Genomic DNA, 16,168 nt, shown 5'->3' with positions numbered 1-16,168 from the left:
TATGAGCAAAATCAAGCCAGGCGAATCGTGATGCCGGATTGAAAATAAGGCATCAATAAATGTTTAGTCCAGGCACCAATATGACCCGCTTTTATTTTTTCGCCCTTTAAATAGTCACTTCTCTTCCAAAAAATTTCTTCACCATTCAAAGCTGCAAAAAGTGGTATGAGCATCCGATTCGATGCTCAGCGATCAATCTTCTTGCTCATAACATTTGCGTCCTTAATCCATACACACTAACTAATGGTGAGTCTCAATTTGTATTTCTTCAGCACAGCAATGCCCTCGATGTCTCTATGATGAAAACTTTTCCTACATTCGCAGTTTCCACGCTAGCCATCGCTTGAACCCATCATAGATGGCGCTGAGCGTAATTACTTCCTTGGATGTCTGACTATTGTCGAGTCGCATTTGCTTCGCTTCGATTGATTGATTTGGTCGAGCTGTTGCTAATTGTTGATTAGTTTCTAGGTGATTTTTATCTTACGTCTCGATTAATGGTTATACTGGGTTATACCATACCATTCTGTCTTGGGGGTCGTTGAGCCGCATGAGATCTTAATTCTGGATTCTCGAGAGCTTTTTACAAGTGATATATATACGGTTCTGCGCCTGAATTGCGCTTGGTCGTGTCGCGGACCAATAGTGGTTAGATAGAAATAACAAGAGCTATTTTGGACAGTCCTCCATCTTCTCGTAGACGTATAATTATCTGAATCCGGGAGTAAAACTGGTGCCTATAGCAGGGATACTGTAAATAACAACCAAATCAACATAAAACAGCCATCGCACCCATGGCCAAAGCGGCGGAGAACTCGGAAATTCTCACGCATTCCCAGAAAAGAAAACACACCACCATTACCTTTACCCAGATGAATCTCTGAGGAAACTCCGAGATACCAATCAACCATGTCAGACCTTCGCCAAAGACAAGTCGCGTCGTCCGCGTCAAAAGAAGCCGACAATCGACCCGTCGCAATTGACAGCAAGTCGAAAAAGCAGAAGCGCAATGGCAACAAGCGCACCGGCATCAGCCTGCTGGATATCATCCGCGTGCTGGTCACGCTGGTAGTAGCATCCTGCGGATTATCATACTACATGACCTCGTCTGAGTCTGTCCTTTGGGGCTATCGTCCGTGGTTTACGAGGTGGCCGGTGTTGGTCCGGTATATCGTATGCTTCTCTCCCTCTCGCATCCCTTCCGAAGGAGAGTAAGGAAAAAAAAAAACTAACAAATACGTATAGAAAGGACCCCTCCACCTAACCCCCTCCGACCTCGCCCTCTACAACGGCTCCGACCCTTCCCTCCCCGTCTACCTCTCCGTGAACAGCACCATCTTCGATGTCTCCGCAAACCGCATGATGTACGGCCCCGGCGGCCACTACAACTTCTTCACCGGCCGCGACGCAACGCGCGCCTTCGTGACGGGCTGTTTTCAGGAAGACCTGACGCACGATCTCTCTGGTGTAGAGGAGATGTTTATCCCCGTTGATGACGAGGAAGAGGTTGGGAGGTTGAGCAGTGGGGAGCGGAAAATCCGGCGCGAGCAGGATGTAAGGATGGCGAGGGCGAGGGTTAGGAAGCAGGTAGCGCATTGGGAGGGATTTTTCCGGAATCATAAGAAGTATTTTGAAGTGGGACGAGTTGTTGGGTTGGAGGAGGTGCCGAAGGTTGAGAGGGAGCTTTGTCGGGCTGCGCAGCAGCAGAGGCCGCAGAGGAAGGCGGACTAGTAGGTTCATATTTGCTAGGGAGTTGGTATTGAATGTATAATCATGTTTTGAACACTGCGGATGGTATTCATGATAGGACTCTAGAGCGATAAAAGGTTTCCGTATGATACTTCACACAAAAAAGCGAATAGTCCATCCCCAAGCCCAACTCCATGTAAAATCGATTGATCGTCTTATTACGGAAAGAACAATGAATTGAAGGGATGAATTGCGTTTAGTCCGTTACTTGACACGGCCAATAGCGCGACTATTCGTTCACTCCGAAAATCATCGAACCACTATACATCATTCGCCCAGCCAGAATTCCCGAACTTTTCATGGAGATATCATTCGTAAAGGAAAACAAGAAACCGCGAGAAAATTATCGGAAGGAAAACGTTTACTCGGCGGCGACGGCGCGGGCTAGAAAAAATCGTTGTTAGAATCTGAACCACTCCTATGCACATGTCGGAAGGCGAAACGTACTGTAGATGTCGAGGTCGTGGTGGCCGACGACCTTCTTGATCACTCCCCTCTCCTCGAGATCAGCCAGAGCCTGGCGGGCCAAGCTACCGTTGATCTTGAGACGGTCGACAAGGGTGGCGACAGTGATAAGACGGTAGGACTGAACATCCTTGTTGAGCTTCTCAGCGGTAGACTTCTCAAGGACGACGGCGTGCTGGGCCTTGTCCTTAACTATACGGCGAAACCTATGTCAGCCTCATTCTGCGCGAATTGCCTCTTTTATCGTCCGTTCGTTCTCCTCGTGTATCGCCCAAACTCGAAAATCCGAAATAAGATATATTTCCATCATTCTCGATGAAGAATCTTCGCAGGACCGATAACGGGAGGGGAGGTAGGATAGGGAGTGAATCATGGGAACAGCGTACCCTTGCCCTTGGACCACTTCTTCTTTTGGGGGGCCTAATTCAGCGTGTTAATACCATTCTGGAATAAAAAACGTCTTTCTGCGTTTGGATAGGATCGCAAGCACTCACCATTTTGACTCTGTCTGATCTGGTTGTTCAACGGAAGAGAGCAGCGCAACAGCAACGGCCAGAAGTTTCAAAGCCAAGTGCGAAATTCGAGTGGGGAATGACTAAGCCTATGCTTTTTGAACCCTAAGCCCTTACTGGCCGCACCTCGGTTAGCGGTGCTACGGGGGCGGTGTGGACCATTTGTGCATTATGCCTTATATGTAAGGCATATGTATAGCCATATTTGGCCTATCGTGACCTGACGTCAGCGATAAGATATGTTGGTACTCTAGGAGTGAGCCTTATCCTCCATTCGAGATTTCCTTCAGCATCATCCTTGAAATATTATCATTTACTTGTCGATTATATGTCCGAGCTAGAATGTCTATATCCAGCGCCTTTTGCTGCGTTGGTGCGGCCACCACCTGCTACTGGGCGATCCAGCTGGCTCGGTATCTCTACTGCTACATCCGCCCAAGCTCCCTTCCACGCTATAACCCCACCGGCAAAGACGCTTGGGCTCTCGTAACTGGTGCTACCGGTGGGATTGGTTTTGGGTTTGCCGAAGAGCTCAGCGAGCGTGGATTCAACGTCTTCCTGCACGGCCGGAACCGCGAGAAGCTCAATCGGAGACAGGAAGAGCTCCAGGCGAAGTTCCCGAACATTAAGTATAAGATCGTCGTCTCGGATGCGGCAGACCTCCACGAGGATGTCAACTTGATCCCCAACGAGGTCGGAAATGCAAACCTTACGGTTCTGGTGAACAATGTTGGAGGAGAGACCCAGGCATACCGGGGTTTGACAGAGTTGTCATATCAGGATGTGCGGACTACCATCAACACCAATGCCACTTTCATGACACAGATTACCCGAGTCTTGCTCCCGGTTCTCGAAAAGAACGGTCCTAGCTTGATCCTCAACGTTTCTTCGATTGCGGCCTACGGTATGCCTTTCGTTCCGGTGTACAGTGGGACAAAGGGATTCGTCGAGTCTTTCAGCAGAGCTCTCGATGCAGAGGTGAAGGCGCGTGGACAAGACGTAGAGGTACTTGCAATTCGAGTGGGAAGTGTGCAAAGTCAGAGCAATGATGTTGACGTGGGCTTGCTTGTCCCCGACTCACGGACCATGGCTGCCGCTTCGTTGGAGCGTGTTGGATGTGGCCTTCCTCTGATCTTTGGATACTGGGGTCATGCGATTGCGGGCGTCAGCCTTGATTTCATTCCCAGGCCTTTCATGATCAAGATGTTGGCGAATACCATGGATTCCCTGAAGAAGCAGGCTGAAGAGAGGCAAGCGAAGCGGAACTAATGGCAAGCATGCCACTATATAGATTAGTACTCCCTCTGTCTTGATTGAGTTTGCACATGATATCCGATACCCGAGGCTTTTGATATATACAGTACCTTGCATGTGTATGCACGCACATACGATATGGTCCAACTCCTGTCTATACATAGCATACAATGAACGATCTCTCAATCTCTCCCTCAGTCTCGACTATTCATTCTGCTCCTTTACCAAATCTTCTAGTTGTATAGCTTGACAGGTGACCTTAAATTGCCCGCTGATTGGCCGCCCCTCCGCCCACCGCCTTCTGGAGTCATCCAGCAGATCCGTGTCTTTTGACAGTCATAACAGTTGGCACTGCTCTCAAAGGTAATACAAGGACAGTCATTCCAATGACGAGCCTAGTTCCCCGTGAGGCTTATTCCCAGGAAGAGCTTGAACAGCTCTATCCTAAAGACCTGAAGCTTGAATTGGTCCAGGTGGTATGTCGACGATGGATGCCGCAGCTCTTATCGGAGATTTGGCATAACTAACATATGGACAGTTCCTTCGTCATGGTACGGATTTCGAAGTCCTCGTGGATTGGTAAAGATTGACTTGCTCTAGGTGAACGGACGCCCGTCTCTGCGCGGTTCCAGAATGTATGTACTCAGTCGCCCGCATCTGAAGGCCCCCAAAACTAATAGTATACAGACAGGCCTTGCAGCATGTAACTCATCCTCCCCGATAATTCCTACGATCCGTGAACTAACTCGATCAAGACTGGCCATATTGCAATGTCGCGCGCCGGATGATCCAAATGGCAGCCAGCAGCCAAGACATGTCGACATGGGATTCATTCGCATGGAGAAGGAAGATGGAGACCTTTGGCGGCAGAGACGAAGCTGTGGTTGCGCAGGGTGCGCAGGGTGAAATCGAGGGTATCTGGTGCGGCTTCTTGCTTGGAGAATGGATAGTGGATATGCTGACCGGAATAGCCAACCCGGCGAGTTAACAGACAAAGGAAGAGGGACGACATTCGCGCTGGGTCAACGACTGCGACGCCTTTATGTGGACCAGCTGGGTTTCATGCCCGAGGTGAAATCGGACGCTGAGGACATGTATCTGCGAACTACTCCCCTCCCGCGAGCTCTCGAGTCACTCCAACAAGCCTTCTTTGGCATGTACCCGCGCAACGCACGAACCCTCGACTTCCCCCCCCCAGTGATCGTGGCACGCTCCATCTCTGAGGAAACACTGCTCCCGAATGAAGGCAACTGCCGACGTTTCAGACAACTCGCGCGCCTCTTCGCAGACCGTGCAGCAAAGCGATGTACACTCCCCTTTCCCCCTGGACCCCTCCAACCTGTTCACTAACCAAATCGAAGGGAACGACTCCGCTGAAATGACCTACCTCAACACCCTCTGGTCAAAATGGATGCCCACCAACTCCCCCCGCGTCGCCGTCGACGCCCATCCCCGCCTCTCCGGAATCAACGACACAATCAACGCAACCTACGCCCACGGCCCTGCCACAAAACTCCCCCGCGAATTCTACGACGCCAAAGCCCGCGAAATCACAGACAGAATAGCCAGTGATGAATGGTACTCCGGGTACCAGGAGAGCAACGAGTATCGCCGTCTCGGCATCGGAGGACTCATGGGCGACATCGTTGACCGGATGGTTAGCACCGCTGTGGATGGGGGGTGGCGCAGCGAGACCTCTGCCTCGGGATCGTCAGCGGAGAACGGCAAAGCGATCAAGTTCGCCATGAGCGGTTGCCACGATACAACCCTCGCTGCTATCCTGGGTAGCCTGGACGCGTTCGACGGAAAATGGCCCCCCTTCACATCCTCCGTTGCGATCGAGCTCTTCACAAAGACCGAAGCCGAATCGCAGTCGCAGTCCCAGACCAACGATGATGCATCGTCGCCCAAGAAAACATCCGGTTTCCTCTCCGGTCTCCTAGGCGGTTCTTCTGCCTCAACGCCCTCTCTCACCAAACCCTCTACTCTATCCCGCACCCCACTCTCCGTCCTCCCCGACTCCGCGCGGAAATCAATGCAAGAAAAGCACTACGTGCGAGTCAGATACAATGACCGCCCCATGCGTATTCCCGGGTGCGCTACGAAGCCGGAGAACCATCTCCCTGGTAACGATACGTTCTGCACGCTGGATGCGTTCAAAGAAATCGTTGATAAGTTCACGCCGCGGAATTGGACGGTCGAGTGTACGGAGAACCTGGGCGAGGGATTATATGGGAAGGGTGAAAGTGAGAAGGTGCAGCAGGTTGCTTAGACGGATGGATGAATGTTGATACTGGTGTAGAGAGGGGTGCACAAAGTACATGATACCTAGCTATGTGGTTTTGGTATTGGTCTGCTTATAGAATAATGCTTGCTATTTATTCCACAAACATACAGATAAACAAGTTCTTTTCATCCAAGCCGATCCCAAACAATCTATAAACATGAACCGAACCGAGCATAATAATATACAGAGCAATAAGCTGTACCCTTCCCAAGTATGTATCACTTGCCACCTTCATCCTCCGGCTCACTTGTACTCCACCCACTCTCACTCTCATCCGCACTCCAGACACTAGGTCCAGTCTCCGCATCCGCAGCGGGAACCTCCTGCACTGGTAGCTGCTTACCCTGAGCCAGCGCCTGTCGCTCGACCTTCTTCTTCCCACGCTTCGAATCAACCGTCTTCTGCTCCTCCCGCTCTTTCTTTGCTTGGTTCGCCTCCTCAGTAGACGCGCGCTCGAGGATATCAAATAGTTTCTCAAGTGCGGGATTATAAGCCTGAGCAATGGGGATATCACCCACACGCAGGCGCATGTAATCAAACACGGCTGTTGTAGGTGTGCGGTCTAGGACTGATGAACGGGTGGTGCGAGAAGTATGTTGGTTGGGGCGGCGGAGTGTGATGACGTCTTTGAAGGATTTAGGAGGGGTGTCGTCTTCAAGGGTTTCGGGTTCTTCGCCTGCGTCTGCGTCTGCGGGGGTATCTTGGGCTTCTTCGTGCTTGACGGCACCTGTTTTCTGGTCCACGTAGGCGACTTTCTGGTATCGCTGGCTGAAGTGCGTGAGGAGAATAGTCCGTGCCTCCATGCGGCGGCCGACTTCGAGGGCTTCGGACGTGGTTGAGTGGCGCTTCGCAATGGCGGATTGGTACATGTCGTCTTGGAAAGTGGCTTCGTGGATGAGGACTGTAGAGCCCTTGCCAATCTCCGCAAATGACTGCGAGGGACGGCAGTCACCCGAGAACGAGACTTGGAAACCATCCGGAAAGATAAGCGAGGCGGCCATTGCACCGCGGCAGTGGGATACTCTCGTGGTGCGGAAGTCTTTAAGACCCGTTGCGGTGCGGAGTTGAGCTGTAAGAGGGGAATTGTTATCGTCGAAGCGGAGGAGGGTGTTCGAGGGTTTGCCAACATCCCGCATCTGGCCAGGGTAGCTGCCATCGGCGCGAGTGTGGCGGTAAACAAAGCTAGTAAGTATACGCTTGTTTTCGTCCATGTATGGATATGCTGAAAGAGGAACTGTCTTTGAAAATCCGTAGTCTTCGACAGCTGCGTATTCTTCCAGCCAGCTGATCATGCTTTCCTCGGATAGAACAAATAGGCGCTTTTCGTCTAGGATCTTACTGACATCGTCTTCGATGTATTGTCCCTGCGAGGGTACGCCTTCGGGATAGTTCTCCTGGTACCAAGCCTTGATGAGAGACGCAGTACCCAAGTGATGATCGGCGTGAAGGTGGGAAATCCAGATCATGCGCAAGTTGCGCAGCACCTCCCGCAACTCCTCAGGGTTATACACACGCTTCAGCTGCCCGAGAGTGTTCTCACCACAGTCCAGCATGTAATAGCCGTATCCAGGCACCTTGAGTAGCGTAGCAGAGACATTGCGGTATTTCGACGGCGCGGAAGAACCAGTTCCCAGCGCAATAATCTCGACATTCTGCCCAGGGAGATCTTTCCGAACACTCTCCAGCTTGTTACGGAATTCCTGCTTCTGCATGCGCTTGCGGATCGTGTCGACCCGTTTCTCGACCGCACGGGGAATCTTGTTTACTACTTCAGCTGGGTTGAGCCTCTGCATGACCTCGGAACGATCAATTTCAAACTTGGGCTCCATGCCAATAACGAGACCCGGTTCTGATGGTTCAAACGGCGAAGTCTGGATGCTCTGCTTCGTAACCTCCGATTCATGCGTTGGTGTTCCTGGCTGCGGAAGCGTCACGTTGTCATGAAAAGGAATCGAGTAACTATCACCCTTCAAGCGAGCCAAACGGATCGACGATCCCGCAACACTAGGCAGAGCAAGGTAGTTCGGACAGTAATCGGTACTAGAGACGATGTGCTTGGCGTTCGGCCTCTTTTCAACAAACTCACGCAGCTTAGGATGATCACCCACACCAGGTCCCAGGATCCAAAGGAATGCCTCCAGATCTGTCGTCACGGCTGGCGAACTCCACTCTGGGCGGTTAACCAGGTTCTCGACATATTCCACGGATGGTAAGTCGATAATTGCCATACCCTTGCCCGGACGCGGAGGGCCAAGAACCATCTCTGGCGTAACGGTCTTTCCATCCATAGATTCAACGCTTTCGCCCTTTGTCAGACGTGCGTAATCGGGACCCTTGCGGATCTTCAGCTCTTCGGCTTTCTTAGGGTCGAATTTGCCACGGACATCGTGATTCCGCACGACGTACGAAAGAGCCTCGTTGCACCAGGTAGTCGGGGGGAGTTTCTCAACCGTTGCGCCCGGCCAGGGTTGGCGTACGAGAACCTTGATGTCGGGGAGTGGCTGGTTGCTCCCCGGAGCAGGACCCATGTACTGTTCGAGTTGCTTGGTCTCGGGATTGCGAATGAACATGGACGCAGGCATCTTAACCTCAGCCAGAGGGGTCTCAATGAGAGCATCCATCCTCCACGACGAGTTGAACATATCAGTGACAACAGACTGTCTCATGATCTGCTCCCTGAGCCGCCGGTCACGCATGTCAACGCCATCCTCTTTCTCCTGGAACTCATCCAAGCTCCTCTTCCTAGGACTCTGCTGGCCACCTTGCAAAGCCTCACCACTGTCCTGCCCTGACGGACTAACAGGCATAGCCCACACCTTGATATTATTATCAAACCACGACGGCTCCTCAAACGCATCTCCATTCTTCGCCGCAAGCCTCCTCTTCCCCAACGTCTCCGAATCATACTCCCTCATAAAAACCGGCATCCCCTTCCGAAACACAAACCGCCTAGCAGTCGCCAGACTATGCGTGATATTCCGTCCTCCATGAATCGTCAAACTGCCCCTCTGCGCCACAACCTGTCCATCCTTCTCCGCATATGGAACACCGTGCTTCTTCTGCTCAGCCGTCAACCCCTTTGCCTGCGCGGCGGTCTCCTGCGCCAGATTCGAGTTAATGAGGCCGTCTGCCTGGGTCAGGATGGTGCCGATTAATCCGCCGTTGTTGGCCCATTCCGTACGGCCGGTCAGGAAAGCATCGGTTAGGTAGGTGAGTTTGACGCCGCGCTCCGTACACGCCCGCTGCGTGCCCTCTGATAGATGTCCGAAAAAGTACCGCTTATCCGGGAAATGCAGCAGCAGCGTTGTGCCGGGGGTATCGCCCGTAGGCGTGGTGAGGACTTGGTAGTAAAACTTCATCGGTGCGATTCCAAGCGGCGACGGCCTTTTGTGATCGAAACCGTTCAGTGTACACGAATCAGGCTGGTAAATCACGTAGTTGTTGTTCGAGGAGCGAAACAAGCGTCGAGATTCGGAGCGGGGGGCTCGAATAACGTATGCGTTTGGAATGGCGGGTGTGCGTTCGAAATGCAGTAAGCGAGGCCACTGCGGTTCAGAGACGAACGGTCGAAAGGTGGTTTTATTTTTCGATTTCGCTAAAAGAATGGCAGCTGCAGAGAAAGAGCGAGGCGTTTGTGGAAAAAAGTACCCACGAGAGGCTTGCGAGAACAGCCTCCCGGTTCGACGGAGAGAAGCCAATTTGGCTGGGGAGAAGGAGGCTTTAACAGCAGAGGGGAGGCGAGACGCGCACCATGTCACCATAGAGCGCAGTGAGTCACAATTGCAGGTAAGAATGACAGATTTGTGCTGTCGTCGACCTTCGGGAGGCGCTGCGGTGCTTCGGAGTTCACTTTTTTGCTCGGGTTATCTTTTTCGCGGTGACTGTCACTGACCTACAGGGTAACTTTGCATATACAGTCATAATGGCAAACACTCATTCTGATGACAATCTTAATGACAGTTTCAAATTCAGTCTAATGTAGTCAAATTGCAAATATCCCAAATTCCCAAATGTAGCCATCCAAATCCCCGGAAATTACAGCCAGACCAAACCCATTGAACCCCGCAAACAATGATGAAGAAAGAAGCACAAAGTGTAGCCAGTTAAGACAAATACATGATCATGAACAAAGGAAAAGTCAAGTGTCCTTGGAATGGTGCTCAGCAACCTAAAACACTAAAGGAATGACTAAAGAAAGCAAGCAAATTTACAAAATCTTGTCCGAAACAAGCGCGGCGTGGGGAATCATGAGAGATGAGAAGTCACCATAGAAACACGTTCGAAAGAAGCTTCCATGCTGAGACATAGTTGAGCGAATCGGGCTTCGGTAGTCTTGGAGTCACTCTCAACAACAAGCTCAAAGGCCGGAGCCTTTTCCGATTTGACTCCCTCGAACGACTCCTCGGTGTGTGGTTGCGACTTAACGGAGTCGACAAACAGAGCAAAAGCAGGATCGGACTCGTCAATCTCAACGTCAGGGTTCTCAACACCGGTCACTTTCTTGGGCTCCTCGACCTGCGGTGCGCGCTCAAGGACAGGGGCTTCCTGCTTGGTAGACTCCGGGAGGATGCTACCAAGGCTGGAGGATTTTCCGGAAAGAACTTCCGCATCAAGAGCAGGACCCTCAGGCACCTCCATAACGGCAAAGACGGGGGTGTTGGCGTAGTTCATGTCAATTCCAGAGTTCCATCCGCCGTTCAGACCCATGCTAGTCATGTCTATGCCCTGGTTGGGAACCATGACCATGTTCTGCTGCATCTGGAAATCTTGGGGAGCCTGGTTCTGGGTGGCCTCGGGGACACTGGCTTGCATAGGCGGCTGAGAGGGCTGGGCCGGCTGCTGCTGCTGTTGAGGCTGCGGCTGCGACTGCTGAGGCTGCTGCTTGGAAGTGGTCTGGAGCTGAGGCAGACCGCTGACGTTCATTTCTTCCATAAAGTTCGAGAATTGAGGCGACGACAAAAGCATGTGAGCAAGGTCGGTCAGACGGGCATTCTCCTCGTAAAGAGCGCGGTTCTGGATGCGAAGTTCGTGCGACTCGTTGGTGCGCGAGGCAATTTCGCTTTCAAGCTGGCCGATATATTCTATTCAAGTTAGCTTTATTAAGTCATTCAATTCAAAGGATCTGAAATCATACCCTTTCGGCGAGAGCGGAAAGCACGAGCGGAAACCTTGTTACGGAGCTGACGGCGCTCCTTGCTGCTGAGCTTCTTGCCCTCTTCGCTAGCAAGGAGTCTCTCGTCCTCGTCCATATCCTGCTCCTCCTTCTTGGCCTTGGCCATCTGAGGCAAAAGGGAAGGACTGGGAGAGTCGGAGGGCGAACTCATCGAGCTCTGTCTGATCTGCTGGAGAAGGCGAGAAATACGCTCTTCAACAACAGGGTCGGAATTCCGCTGAGGACGGGACTGAGAAGCGTTGTTCTGTTGGGTCTGCTCCTCCATGCGACGCTGCTGGAGTTGCTGCTGCTGCTGCTGCTGCTGCTGCTGGCGAAGCATCTCATGCTGTCTCTGTTGTTGAGCGGCCTTGGCCATGGCTGCTTGTTGCTGGTGCATACCCGGGTACATACGACCAACCTGGGTCGAGTGTCCAGCGGGAACAGCCTCCTGGCTTCCCAGAGCATTGGGGTCGACAAACTGGGCCTTGTTGGGGTTTGGCGAGAAGAAATAACCGGGAACGGAACCGATGTTATCGCCCTCCATGTCCATCTCAGATGGGTTACGGGCGGGGATGGCATTGAAATCAAGGGGATCCTCGCGCTTCATCTGCGGGTACATGTCTCCTCCCATGGCAAACCCAGGGCTGGCACTGCCATAGCCCATGTTGTTGGCATGGTTGAAGGACATCGCATGGGCGAGAGCGCCCGGAGGAAGACCAGTCTGCTGCTTGTGTTCGTCATATTGGTGGCTCGGGGCCTGGAAAGCGATCGGTGTTTGACCATTTGAGGCGAAGCCGGCACTGCGAACATCACCAGCGGCGAAATCTGTGCTTGGGACGGCGGGCTGGCTGGGAAGCGAAGCCTTTGGTCTGGGAGCTTCGGTAGCGTAGGTGATCTGGTCGAGGTTGAGGAAGGAGTCGATGTCAGGGTCGTAGCAGGTCGTCGACGATGGGGCAACGGTCGGGTGTTCGGCCAGTGTAGCCATGGTGATGATTATGCGGTAATTCTCCTTTTCAGGATAGATGAGGGTTTAACAAAAGCAAACGAAAGTGGATATCGCTCAAGAAACAAAAAACGTCAAAAGTTGGATCTGAAGAAGGAAGAGATTGGAAGCGAGAGACTGATGAAGGAAGGGAGATGGCTGTGGTCGGGGCCTCTCAAGGGGTTAATTTGGGACTGGCAACAGACAGAACCGAGATCGGAAAGGATCAGAGGGGAGAATCAAAAATAGCCCGGTATGGAAATAACAACGAGACTAGAAGTACTTAAGCGACCACTTATTGTCGATAGAGGCGAGATCAACAGTTTTTTTTTTTTTTTTTCACTATTGTTGTGGCTATAAGAGAAGACTGTGGCAGATTCCAATTAAAAAAACGAAGAGTTGGCAGTAAACAGGAAAGCAGGGAAAAGGAAGAAAGGGAGAGAAGAAAGGCGACTCTGCGACCGCCCGTACGGAACACCTCGCAGACCAACTTCGCAGTCCGCCAGGAATAGAAACCAGTCCGTTTTTGGTTAGTGCGCTTGCGCGTCTTCTGCTGATTCAGAAGAGTCCCCGCTTGATTGAGCATTCTTATTGGTAGGATCTGAAATAGGCTTGGCCTGCGCCCCATCAGGCATTCTCCATGCTTTCCGTTTTGGAAATTGTTGGAGCCTGAGGACACTTTCTACACACTGTGCTACCGATCTTCACGGAGATCAAACGTCTTTAACATCTGTTTGTGATAGACAAGAGCACAGAAGACACACCATCTGAAGCAGGTCATTTCACAATAATGATGGCCTGTCATAGTGTCCTACTCCGCATATAGTAGTATGTACTCCCCATCTAGTCGCCAGTAGTCCGGTAGCACTAGTGCACTAAAGAATCATTATTCCCTGTCACATCCATCCCATCTCATTTGCCGAACTCAAGCGCTCTTTCCCCCCTTCCCATTGACTTTCTTTTTCGCCTCCCACACACTTGTTCGTTTCAGGCCAAATATAAAATCTTTCTCGCTCGGGCAGGCTACTGAAACGAAATCGGACCACTCAATAGGCTCTAGAACCCCCTAAACCCCCAACAGTATGGTGGCCGTGGAGTACGGACTTCCGATTGGATTGCCCTGAAGAGCCCTAAGGAAAGTCAATGGGCCAATTAATGGGACTTGGACCAAACTCCCGGATGCCGTCCGTCTCCCCGTGATTTTTTGTCTTCAATGAATCAATCTGAGATTGGTCCTCAGGTTGATGCGGATAGTCAATCTCGAACATACCTCGCCTGTACAGAGTATTATGTACATAGCACGGAGTACTCCGCAGCATCATCTTCAGCTCAGAAGGCAACCAATTCCTCACATCCCAACTCTTTGCCTGTTTGTCTTCTAGAACGCCTCCCACCAACTCCTCCCACCCACATTTGGTTCCTAACCCAACCCGTCCTAGTCTCGGGACACTATTGTCGCAGTGGAGAATGCAGGCAAAGCTTGGCATGGTAATCGACGCTTCTCATTCAACGGCACTGCCCCCCCTGGCCCCGCTCGTCTATCCAGCGCGTTCCCGCCTTGTCTCAGAGGAGTACACGGTGACTTCATTGGTCAAGTGAGTCATGCGTTCGTCCAATGAGTGGTTTTTTACTCAGCCCTTTTTGTGTTTGCTGGTTCTTCCGGATTTGGTAATCTACCCCGACAGGATGGAAGATGCGGAGGTGCAAAAGTGCCGCTTAGTCAGGGCAAGAGAAAAACTAGGGCACGGTAGGGATGTATTATACGGAGTAAATGTGGGTGACGACGAAAAGGACACAATTGTGCGTGGCTTTTGGTGCGAAAATTGTGGTCTTTTCGCAGAGTAGATTGGAAAAAGTTGGCTATACCTGATTTGGCTCTAGCGTCTAAGGGCTCATGGTCTACACCTAAACTAAGAAATCAGACAGCGCGTACATCATGAGTTTTAGAAAGACAATAAATAGCCATCCACTCCAAGCTGAGCATCCTGAGTAAGTCTCCCTCAAAATCATAAATCTCTCAGACTTATCAGATGTTTCGCGATGCCTCGCGGTGTAGCAAAACAAGCAGATATTGTCGACTGGAATGCTTTTGTACATGAAAGTGACCCTGAGGTTAACTCTGGTTATACAGAAGCGACAAGAACACAGATTGGGCATGTGAAGACCAGTTTCCAGAAGTATGTTACCTTAGCATGTTAAGACCTTTTGCTTACTCATAGAGAGTTAGATTTACGTCGCATCTTCAGCCAGGAGACTATAAATATTGGCTTCGGAACATCACACTAAGAGTCATAGAGGGTTTCCTCCGATGGTATCTCGATACTCACAATGTTGAGTATCAATCAGGGTTCTTGGTTTTTGCTCGGTTTTGGAGGATATTTTGGTGTGAGGAAATGGACAGCCTTTTCAACTATGACCTGAGACGTCGAATGACCAAGGTAAGGTAAACCAATGCTAGTAGAAGGGACCATAGCTAACTGAACTAGCTGGTTTGCACAACTCTTACCATCGACTATGAACTTGACCTGGGTGCAAAAACGCAACCACCAATCAATATTGACGATCTGCTTTCCTCTACCTATCATCTCATCGCTGTCACTAGGATCCGATTTCCCACTGCTCGTTGCCGCCAACAGCTGAGTACTTTGAGGAAGATGATGACCTCAACCACGGCGCGTCCTGGGACATTGGTAGTGTCCTCTGGGTACATGAGAAAAGGGAAGGATGCTCTCAAATGGAAAGATATTGAACTCTTCATGGTCAAACACCCAGAAGAGCTGAGCTGTCAGACTCTTCTCATGAGAGTTAGCATAGGCTAAATAAGGGCAAAAGAAACCGAGGTGTTGCATAAGTCATGGGTCGTTCCTTTCTTGAAACCAGCTAATTGTTAAGGCCTGTTTACATATACACTGAGCGAAATGATAATCTCGCCTTCTGCGCTATCCAAGACATCATAGAATATGCCATTGTCGATGGTGCATTCGCCAGCGAACATATCAAAAAGCCTCAAGATATTTGGAAGTACACTAAGGTTCCAGATCATCGGCTCAGCACTCCACTACACATCGCAGATAGTGTTAAAGAGATACCCATTTTCCGAAAGGCTGTGAAAGACTCCGAAGGCAACTGGGTAACTTCACCAACCGAAGCTTGGACATACGAGGATTTACGAGAATATGAGCTTGCTGCCGCTAAGTCAGCAGGGGATGAAAATCCAGGATCCTTGTACAAGTATCGGAAGGGAGCAGCTGCTAATATCAGTAAGAAAGGCCATCCCAGGTCATCAGCGTATTCTAATTCTTGTTTGCAGGACATCTTGATGAACATTCCTGAAAACTTATTATGGGACACAAGAGGAGTGATACCTTCTCCCACTACATCCAAATTCAGGATGATACTCAGTCAGCTTTCATGGGGACACCGACAAGAGACGCCCTGATGAAACTAGCTACCAACAAAGGTCTAACTTGAGACCCATCTGCCCCACAAGAACTAAGCGATGCCAGAAAGCAAGAGGTTGAAAAAGACAAAGAGCTTAATAACCTGATTTCTCATTGTGATAAGCTTCGCGCCCAACTGATTGCGATACACCACCAACTTCAGAAAGGGAAACATACGAATCTCTACAGGGAGTTTATAAAAGCAGGGAACAGAGTCAGGGCGCACAAGAAGAAGCTACTGAGATCCGCGGAAGACGCGCAGCGTAAAGAGTTTTTTGGGGCTGTTGGAAATGTCATTATCAAGCAAAACTATGAAGGCAAACCGAT

General features: G+C 50.9%; 6 protein-coding genes across 6 annotated transcripts; 3 read left to right on the top strand and 3 right to left on the bottom strand.

Annotated features, from left to right (window-relative positions):
• Positions 1-909: 909 nt before the first annotated feature.
• Positions 910-1,731, top strand: ACHE_30778A (putative heme/steroid binding domain protein; the record flags this gene model as incomplete). The annotated part of the gene is made up of 2 exons (XM_043277434.1): positions 910-1,173; positions 1,246-1,731. 2 exons carry the CDS (start codon positions 910-912, stop codon positions 1,729-1,731), a joined length of 750 nt encoding a protein of 249 aa, XP_043135313.1.
• A 379-nt stretch (positions 1,732-2,110) lies between these two features.
• Positions 2,111-2,711, bottom strand: RPS25 (40S ribosomal protein eS25; the record flags this gene model as incomplete). The annotated part of the gene is made up of 4 exons (XM_043277433.1): positions 2,111-2,133; positions 2,197-2,406; positions 2,601-2,634; positions 2,709-2,711. 4 exons carry the CDS (start codon positions 2,709-2,711, stop codon positions 2,111-2,113), a joined length of 270 nt encoding a protein of 89 aa, XP_043135312.1.
• Positions 2,712-3,068: 357 nt separating this feature from the next.
• On the top strand, positions 3,069-3,995 carry ACHE_30776A (putative short chain dehydrogenase/reductase; the record flags this gene model as incomplete). The annotated part of the gene is made up of 1 exon (XM_043277432.1): positions 3,069-3,995. The coding sequence occupies one exon, from the start codon at positions 3,069-3,071 to the stop codon at positions 3,993-3,995; it is 927 nt and encodes a 308-aa protein (XP_043135311.1).
• Positions 3,996-4,613: 618 nt separating this feature from the next.
• ACHE_30775A (putative acid phosphatase) lies at positions 4,614-6,252 on the top strand (the record flags this gene model as incomplete). The annotated part of the gene is made up of 4 exons (XM_043277430.1): positions 4,614-4,683; positions 4,736-4,901; positions 4,952-5,286; positions 5,342-6,252. 4 exons carry the CDS (start codon positions 4,614-4,616, stop codon positions 6,250-6,252), a joined length of 1,482 nt encoding a protein of 493 aa, XP_043135310.1.
• Positions 6,253-6,485: 233 nt separating this feature from the next.
• ACHE_30774S (ribonuclease Z) lies at positions 6,486-10,028 on the bottom strand (the record flags this gene model as incomplete). The annotated part of the gene is made up of 1 exon (XM_043277429.1): positions 6,486-10,028. One exon carries the CDS (start codon positions 10,026-10,028, stop codon positions 6,486-6,488), a length of 3,543 nt encoding a protein of 1,180 aa, XP_043135309.1.
• A 484-nt stretch (positions 10,029-10,512) lies between these two features.
• Positions 10,513-12,404, bottom strand: ACHE_30773S (bZIP transcription factor; the record flags this gene model as incomplete). Its single annotated transcript, XM_043277428.1, has 2 exons — positions 10,513-11,348; positions 11,402-12,404. The coding sequence occupies 2 exons, from the start codon at positions 12,402-12,404 to the stop codon at positions 10,513-10,515; spliced, it is 1,839 nt and encodes a 612-aa protein (XP_043135308.1).
• Between the last annotated feature and the right edge of the window lie 3,764 nt (positions 12,405-16,168).

This window comes from Aspergillus chevalieri, chromosome 3, assembly GCF_016861735.1.
Source record: "Aspergillus chevalieri M1 DNA, chromosome 3, nearly complete sequence".
Lineage (NCBI taxonomy): Eukaryota > Fungi > Ascomycota > Eurotiomycetes > Eurotiales > Aspergillaceae > Aspergillus > Aspergillus chevalieri.
Note: the sequence above shows the minus strand (reverse complement) of the source record. Positions and strands in the feature narration are given on the sequence as shown.